General features: G+C 49.5%; 1 protein-coding gene across 1 annotated transcript; it reads right to left on the reverse strand.

Annotated features, from left to right (window-relative positions):
• Positions 1-872: 872 nt before the first annotated feature.
• LOC123061325 (protein indeterminate-domain 7) lies at positions 873-4,136 on the reverse strand. The gene is made up of 3 exons (XM_044484384.1): positions 3,294-4,136; positions 2,736-3,135; positions 873-1,980 (listed from the first exon to the last, which is right to left on the reverse strand). The coding sequence occupies exons 1-3, from the start codon at positions 3,475-3,477 to the stop codon at positions 1,131-1,133; spliced, it is 1,434 nt and encodes a 477-aa protein (XP_044340319.1). The 5' UTR covers positions 3,478-4,136; the 3' UTR covers positions 873-1,130.
• Between the last annotated feature and the right edge of the window lie 4,998 nt (positions 4,137-9,134).

A 9,134-nucleotide genomic window follows, 5' to 3' on the forward strand; every position in this document is an offset into this window, starting at 1 on the left:
TCAAGCATGGAATAATGCGCCGGCCCTCGACCAATTGCAGACAAAACCTTGTCACGGACGAACAGTAGCCAGCACAGCTAGCCGGGTACAGTACATCGACTGATTGCACGACACAGTACACACACACTCCCCGTATGCATGCATCAATAAACTACAGATATCATCGTAGGCCGCATTTTAGCTCTTGTAGCAACTAGCAAGAGCTCCCAAGTGACCACCAAGCAGCACAATCAGTTCAGTTCAGTTCACCCAAATACACCTTTCTTCTCCCCTTGAAAATAGTATTGTCAAACATATTTTGCGCCTTTTTTTTGAAGAAGCAAAGTACTCCCTTTGTTACATATTAAATGTTGCTGGTTTAGTATTAAAGGGGGGTGTATATCTGGATTTTCCTTATACATATACCGATCGACGTGTACCTTAGTCAGATAGAGAAAACTTTCTTTTACCCAAGGCAGAGAATATAAAACTTGTAGTGTGTGGCCATGAGACATGTACTCACTCCATTTCATAATGTAATGCATATAGATTTTTTATACTTTAACTAATTAAGTTTATTGAGAAAACTATCTATATCCACCATAATATGAGACTACATCTTATGATGAATTTAGTGATATATGTTTGGTGTATTAGATGTAAATGTTCTTCACAAACTTAATAAAAATTTGCGAGGTTTGATTTTTGAAAAATATTATAGGCACTACATATGGATCGGAGGGAGTGTGTACTTCTCTCTGTCTCAAAATATAAGACTGTTTTCACACTGATATATTGCCCAGCAAACGGAGACAGTAGATATGTACGTAGGCAATGCAGCTGACCAGTTGTTGAGTGCCAGAGAGAGAGAGAGAGAGAGAGAGAGAGAGAGAGAGAGAGAACGGATGCATGTATTATTTTCACGTAGCTTTTCGTTGATCCCAGTTTACCTTACAGTTGGCTTCTACCCACAAAAAACTCCAAAGCTTGCTTAGCTTGCAAGATCACGAGTGCGAGAGAGAGAGAGAGAGAGAGAGAGAGAGAGAAAGAGAGAGATTACCCAGTTCAAAACGCATCCCTTGCTGATCTAGAGGGTAGCAGCAAGCAGTGCTCTGCGGTGATCAGAAGCGACCATGCAACTATCATCATGGCTAGCTATGGCTACCCATGCCATGCCACGGCTCGTTGCTGATCTGCTGCTGCGGCGGCTGCGGCTGCGGCTGTCCTTGTTGCTGTGGCTCGTAGCAGGGAGCCATGTTGGTGTTGTTGCCGGCCGTGTTCACGGCGGCGCCCATGCACGACGAGTCAAAGCCGGCGAGGCCGAGGATGTCGCGGTGCGAGAAGGCGCGCAGCCCCAGGAAGTCCCTGGTCATGCCGTCGTTGGCCCCTCCCGAGGCGCCGCCTTCCTCGCCGCTCCGGCCCTGGGAGGCGGTCCTGGCGAGGCTCATCATCTGCTGGTTGCTGAGGCACGAGAGGCCGAGCCCGAACGTGGCGCTGCCGGTCGCGCTGGTCGCCGAGCCGGCCATCTGGGTGTAGTGCACTCCCGCCCCGCCAGCGCCGGCCCCGCCGATGGTGGCGCCCATCTGCGCCGCCTTCTGTAGGAGCGCTGTGGCCGACAGGTGCGCGGCTGCCGCGGGAAGCTGCTGCTGCTGGTGGTGCGTAGGCGTCGGCACGGACGTGGCGGAGCTCTGCGCGGTGGCGCTGCAGAGCGGCTGCAGCAGCGGGTGGTGGACGTCGTCGTAGGGCATGGTTGGCCACGGCTGCATCTCCGGCTTCACGTCGAAGTTGCAATTCTGCTGCATGACCTGGTGCTGGTGGTCCTGGAACGCGGCGAGCTCCTGGTGGTGGTGCTGCTGCATCAGATCGTGCGGCGAATAGAGCATGGCGTGGTGCTGGGCGTGCGCGATGGGTGGCAGTGGCAGGCCGCCCCCGCTGATGGCCTTGTTGCTCTCCTCGGTGAGCGCGTCGCAGAAGGCCCGGTGCGTGATGAAGCTGTCCCGCCTGCATGCAATGCAGTGCAACAAAGAAAGCCATCAGAAGAAGAAATGCAGCACGAGAAGGAAGGGCAAGAGAAAAGGTAAGGCTAAAACTTTCCCCTGATTCTTTGTTCATTTGATTCTTTGTTCATTTGTTGTCATATGGCATGCGACGCTGCCGTGCCGTGCGGTGTGAGCTCCGAGAGAGAGAGAGAGAGAATCAGGGAGGAGAGGACGCATGGAAGTGACAGCACGGAGAGAATAGTGTGAGCATGCATAGGCAATTAGGCTAAGGCAGGAGGAGTGAGATGGAAAGGCAGCTCAGCTCTGCAAAGAGATTCACATGTCTGAATTCTCGTCTCCCAAAGCTCGATCCTCATCATCATCACAGCATCTCTCTCCTCTCCTTCCACACGAGCTGCACAGCCGCTCATCTCATCTCATCCATGTCCGAAACAAAAAGAAAGAGGACCCCCGTCCATCTTTGCATCCGTCCATGCCTCTTCTGCGTTCGTTGCCCCATCTGGCCTGACTCGCCAACGCAAATCACAATGAGTTCCTTCCTTCTCTCAGATTAATTAATGTTGACGATCCTCTACTTGAATTCTACTGTAGTAGTAATTTGTAGGCAGTGCACTCGCTAGGTTAGGTTGCCAAGGCACAAGAATATATAGTAACGAGAAATCAGCAAGACTGCAGGGAAGAAAGCTTTCATGATGCATAGCATAGCATAGTAGAAGCACAAGAGGTGGATCGAGATTGGAAGAAAGGGATAAGAACCTGGAGAAGACGGTCCCGCAGTCGCACTTGTACTCGCGGGTGCCGCAGATCTTGGAGTGCGCCTTCCAGTCGGACTGCACGGCGTACTTCTTGGAGCACTTGTCGCACTTCCACTTCTTCTCGCCGTGCTTGCGGAAGAAGTGCTTCTTGATCCCGGTGAGGTCGCCCAGCGCGCGCGACGGGTCGTGGTGCACGCACGACGCCTCCGGGCAGATGTACACCTTCTTCCGCACCACCTCCTTGCTCCCGCGCTGCTTCAGCTTCCATGGCAGGTTGTGCCCGCGCCGGTGCAGCTGCAGGTTCTGGTCGCGCTGGAACCCCTTGCCGCAGATCTCACACAGGAACCGGTTCGTCGCCATCAGCGTCGCCGGAGACAGCGCAACCACCTCCGACTCTGGGTCTTGGGTTCCGTTTCCATGAAAAACACGCGCGGACAAAGATTAGTAACATGCAACGATCCTCCAGATACAGACATGCGCATCAGTCCAGTCCAGCAACACGTCGTCACTAGAATTGTGAGAAAACAAACAAGAAATTAAACCGAGGACAAGGACCTACCGGGGTTGCCGGGTAGGCTTCGCTTGCGCTTGTTGGAGGCCGGGGTTGGGGGAGGAGGAGGAGGAGGTTTGGCGGAAGCGGAGGCGGAGGTGGTGAGGTTGGACATGCTGCTGTCCTGATCCTGATCTGCCGCTTCCGCTTCTCCACGCTGCTGCTGCTGCTGCTGAAGATGGTGATGATACATAAAGCGGCAAACTTGTAGTGCTAGGGATTTGATTCAGGCCTTAGGTTATCTCTCTCTCCCTCTAAAGTCTAAACACAACTTAGCCAAGGCCCAAGGAAGGGGTGGCAATAAATTTGATGCTGCCACAGAGGGGGCATTAATGAAGAACGGAGGAGGAGGAGGAAGAACAGGATGGGGGCAAGGCAAGACAGGAGTGACAAAAGGAGAGAGTTCAGAGAGCCACTCCCTCTCCTCAGGCGGCGGCGGCGGCGGCGGCAGCTCAGGGAATAGCACAGGTATCAAGGATGGAGGGGAAGGGGACAAACAAGGGGAAACTGGGGTTGGGTTGGTCAATGACTGGAAAGCAAATTCAGATTCTCTCCCTTCCCTCTTCTCTCCTTTCTTCTTGTTTCTCTCTCTACTTTCTTTCCCTGCAGCAGTACAAGCGTAGAACACTACAGCAAGGATTCAAGAGCTGGCTGGCAGTGCAGGGGGGAGAGAGAGAGAGGAACGGAGATCAGGAGCTATGCAAGCTGGAAGATGACGGCCCCCATGAGAGAGAAAAAGGAGAGGCCACAGTGCTGGCAGCCATAGGGGCTAGAGGGAGGGGGAGGGGAGGGGGAGAAGAAGGCTTAGCAAACGACCAAACCAAACCCCTCCTCTCCCTCCTTTATCTGCTTCCTTGCTTTAGGGGCCAAAAAGAAGAAAAATCCTGACCAAATCAGCAGTTGAGCCTTCTTCCCTTCCCTTCCCTTCATGCTCTCTCTAGCTATGGCCTATGGGGCAAATGCAAGAGCAAAATTGAAATAAAATTAAAAATACAAGGCAACTCTTCTGTCCTTCTTGTAATTATATACTTTATTTAAGATGATGATAATAAAGTACAGTAGTAGAAGTGGAAACTATTCTAAAATCACGGACTGTATATAACATTGTGAACCACGCTGGGAGCAATGCTGCACCGATGTTGAGCTTTCTGTCTTTTCCTTTGTCTTACAAATGTAGAGTAGATATACTTCCTCTCTCGTCCTCCCTCTCCCTCTCTGAATTCCTGCTTTTCTTTATGTAATCACTACTGTACTGTACACCCACTCGGTTGGTACACCATAGACCATCAATCCTCTCACAACAATTAGATTAGATGGATATGTTACATAGATTCCCAGGTTTAACAATTGTTTTTTTTTTGTCAATTACAGGGCATGCATGTTGGTCATGATAAAAATAATACTGTGATGTATAGGTACATATGTATACTCCCTCCGTCCATGAATAAGTGTACATCTAGCTTTTGTCTTCAGTCAAAGTTTTAAAAGTTTGACCACCTTTCTAGAAAAAAGTAAAAGCACTTATGGCATCAAATTAGTATCACTAGATTCTTTTTGAAATGTACTTTGATAATATATCAATTTGATTTCATATATGTTAGTATTATTTTCTATAAAGTTGGTTAAAATTTTAAAAAACTTTGACTTAGAACAAAAACTAGATGTACACTTATTCCCGGACGGAGGGAGTATATGTATACTTGTATACCAACCACAATGCATGCATGCATGCATGATACTACATGCATAGCTCCATGCCATGTGATTTATCTGCCTTTTCTTCTTTATTTTCTCTTGATGAGTCACCTTGGACCCATGCATGCATATCATGGGTGCTCATAATTCACAAATAGAAATCCTATCCTCTTGATGTCACGGGCCAGTATGTACATGGGTCATGAGACCTGCCGCTTGCTTGCTTGCTTCTATGACCTACGGTAAAAAAAGAAACTTTTAACGTATTTGTATTATTTATACAGTGATAAAAGCGATGATAATATCATAATAACACTAAATTTGTCATGAAAATATTATTTTTAATATAAAATGCACAATTGTATTAACATGTGCTTGAAATTTGAAGATACATATTGGATATCATCATGAAGTTAGAATGATGCAGTAATTTCTAATTAGGTCATGGAATAAACCCAGGTTTCTTTTTTTCTTGAGGGAAAACCCGTTTTTTCTTGAGGGAAAAAACCCGGTTCTTTTTCTTGAGGGAAAAACTCCGGTTTTTCTGATCCCGTGAGATGCAGCGAAGTACCGTCACAGAACGATGGACTCTTCTTGGATTCTCTGTGCTAACACGTGCATGTCAACTAGAACAGCCAGATTAAGCAATAATTATAGAGAAACACCATGATTATACAGGCTTGGCATCTAAGAGCATCTACAACGAGAAAACCATTACCTGCCCCAAACGTCCAGGCGGGATGTCCGGGTTATTGTTGGGATGCAAAAACCGCACCCAATGGAACGCTCCATATTTGGTTCAAACGCACGGACTGACTCGCACTTATATACCCGATCCATATTTAGGATGGATATGGGACGAATGCGTCCACCACAATGGACTGATCGCTAGGGCCCACGTGGGGACACGGAGCGGCCGTTGGTCCGACGACGCCTCCTCCACTCCGTGTCGTGTGGCGCTGATGCGGCATGCCGGTTCAGGGAGCAAGTCTGGATATTCAAGCCAGACGGCGGCAACGCAACCCTAGCCCGTCCTCATTCCTTCCCTTCCCCTCCCACCCGCGCTGCCAGCTTCCATCCGCTTGTCGTAGCTGCTAGCCAGGGCCCGACAAAGGATCACCTCCTACGCCATGTTTGTGCTGGAACGTCGGTTGCATCTCGAGGAGGAGATCCGGGCAAGGCGCGTTGCTCGTGTCACTGTCGGCCTTCCTTCGGATTCGTCAAAGGCAGAGCAGGAGGCTGCATTGAGAGGCGGAGCAGGACCCCAAGGCCATGGAGGGAAAAATCCAAAGGAGGACGATGCGGCGGCGCCGAAGAAAGAGGCAGAGCCGGCTACGGGCTTCGCCATGGAGGACACCATTACGAAGTTCGAGGTCACCCAAGCGAAGGAGATGGTAGAGAAGACCGCCATCCTCGAGCCCATCCAGGATGAAGTATATGTGGAGACCAACCGACGTTTCATCCGACAACAGAGGGTGGAGATCAACGAGCTCTTCACCTCTAGTTCGTCCAACGACGAGCCGGAATTGCCGCAATTGCCCATCTACCCGAAGCCGGGCACGGAGATCGTGGACATCTCTGACGATGACTAGATAGAATACCTACATAGTACGCATGTTCTTATTCTGCATGGCTTGTATATATGGATTTAAGGTATGGTGTTTGAGGTACTTGGACACAACAGACAATTTTTTATGTGTAAAGGGTCAGTGCCCACAGACACACGCGGTGCGTCCACAAGCACACGATGCTTTAAAATGCAGTGCATCAAAAAACACAACCTAAACCATACATGTCCATGGACCGTGGTAGCAAAATCAGTCATGTAACCTGGTGCATCAAATATTTGTCTCTTTAAAAAAACTAAAATAAATGTTGTCCACTTTGAATAATTGACTCATAGCAATTCAACCATAAATTTAAATTTTAATAAAAGCACTGGATGTTCAATAAGTTCTTAAAATGCATCAATCTTAAATTTAACGATACTCCTCGAAAATGACCTTCATCTCAAGCTTTCTCTTCACGTTCTTGAACTTCTTCAATGATGCATGTTGCTCACCCAGAGAACTCTCCCTTGAGCTTCATCCAATAATGCATTAAAGTGAAGGGCTTGCCCTAATGACATGATCGTCAAGTAGCAACATTGAGTGAATTAAAGTATTGACAAATACATGCAATAATAAGAAGCAAAACTTACAATTTCCGTGATTGACACCCCTGTTAGCCCCATTCTTTTCACTTGCGCATCACACCGAAGTATTCATGACGATGTTTGAAATGGTGTACCACCGATGAAGTAACGACTTCGCATTGTGATCATGAATCACATCCAAATTGTAGGGCGTGTAATGCTTACGCTTACCAAAGTAAGAATGTATGGCGTTGGATGATACAAAAATGTTCGGACTGTGTTATGGGCATCTCCAAGGCTGACCCGCAAATATACTCCTACATCCGTCCGCGGACAGGGGAGTGCCACCCCGCGGACAAGGATGCGGGAGGCGGTCATCCAACACTGCCTGCATACATTTCGGCCATTGTTTGAACTAACCGGACGAAATTCATGAAAACATGGCGGATTTCATATAAACTAGATAAAATTCATTACATTTCAAACATTTTTCATTATATTTCAAACATTTAGTACAAAAAACAGCCGGGTCATAAAGCTATCCTATGACGGCGGCTATTGTCCACTTCCTTTGTATTCCACATTAGCGACCACGTCATCCATCTGTCGTCTCCATGAACGGCGATGGGGGTTTAAGACCCGTGAGATGAAGGTGCGGTCTCTCGCGTGGAAGAGTAGAACATGGTGAGAGACTACCCACTTGGGAGATAATGCCTGCCGCCTCCCATGCCCTACTCATCTTTGGAGGAGTTTGCGAACATGTCTCTCGTCGGTGCTGGTGGATGTTAGGTCGATGATGGACGTGGACGGTCCATCACCATCCACCCGCCACATGCGCCCACAAAAGATGGACGGCCGTGTGTTGAGCACGCGCGCCTCATAGAGCACCCACAACCCTCTCGCTTGCGCGCTCGCTGTAAATTTGACCCTCCGCCAACCGGTACTGCTCGAGGAGGAGCAGGTTGTACTTCTGCCCCTCCTGCATCTGCCGGAATTCCAGCATAGGAGTCGGTGTAGGCTGCTCCTCATCTGCCACAGCGGCGTCGTAATGCGTATGCGCTAGCTCCATGTTCAAGTCGGCATGCATCGGCTCCGGCGCGATGTCAAAGGTCGGTCCATGTCTCCATTGTGGGGTCGTCGTTAGAGAGCTGGGGGAGCTGGCCGGCATGCCGACCTCGACCCGCCTGGCGCGATGGCTCTACCAGGTGACCGCAAGGGCAGCGATCTCGCGTTCATCTCCATCGACAGGATCTCCTACAGAGCATTCCCGCTTGTGGTCATGGTGAATGTGGTGCAAGGGAGGAGGATGTGGAGCGGATGTGTTGTGATGTGGAGTTCAGCTGGGTGTGGCCGCCTTTGAATAGCGGTTCCGATGAGGTCAAGTGTACAGGGGCGTCACTGCGTGGCGCCGGAGTTGGTTTCTCGGCCGGCGAGCATGCTTAATGACAGCATACGGACGGACGAGTATTGAACGGGCATTGATAGGTATTCGTCACGCCCTGCACAGTAAACGTCTCTCTCGACCAGCGTGCCACTTCAATACCGGTGCCAGTGAGAGGCCGCGTCCGCTTTAGACCGACGTTAATGCAGAGCGGCCGCTCTACAACGGCATGAATGTGGGTAGCTGGCACCGGAAGAGAACGCATATGGGCGAACGAGAAGGGTTTTTGATGAGCCAGGATAGTCATGATCGGCCAAGGCAGCGATCCGGATGGCCGCAAAGCCCTAACATTTTCTGTAATTTATCCAAAAAAGTGTGTCTAGACCATCGAACGATCGATATAGAATCGTGTTGAATGGCTTCCGATGATGTCCGGAAGATGCCCTGACGTGTAGGACCGGTTTGATGCACGGCGTGCTTAGCTACGGTGTCATGTTGCTTGGCTTGTGCAGTGCAGCAGCGTGCAGCGACAGTAATGGTACTTGAACTAGCAGGGGGGAAACACATAGGAGGGTGTGTGCCTACCTGCCTGCCTACACCGCCATAGGTGCAGCGGAAATTTGGTACCTCAAAAAGATAG

This window comes from Triticum aestivum, chromosome 3A, assembly GCF_018294505.1.
Source record: "Triticum aestivum cultivar Chinese Spring chromosome 3A, IWGSC CS RefSeq v2.1, whole genome shotgun sequence".
NCBI classification, from domain to species: domain Eukaryota; kingdom Viridiplantae; phylum Streptophyta; class Magnoliopsida; order Poales; family Poaceae; genus Triticum; species Triticum aestivum.

What these genes read in the sequence shown, in the direction of transcription:
- LOC123061325 (XM_044484384.1), bottom strand. Translation starts at nt 3,477, where the DNA reads ATGTATCATCACCATCTTCAGCAGCAGCAGCAGCAGCGTGGAGAAGCG. An exon ending in AAGCCTACCCGGCAACCCCG is followed by an intron (nt 3,136 to 3,293) that starts GTAGGTCCTTGT and finishes ACGGAACCCAAG; the next exon opens with ACCCAGAGTCGGAGGTGGTT. An exon ending in TGCGGGACCGTCTTCTCCAG is followed by an intron (nt 1,981 to 2,735) that starts GTTCTTATCCCT and finishes CATTGCATGCAG; the next exon opens with GCGGGACAGCTTCATCACGC.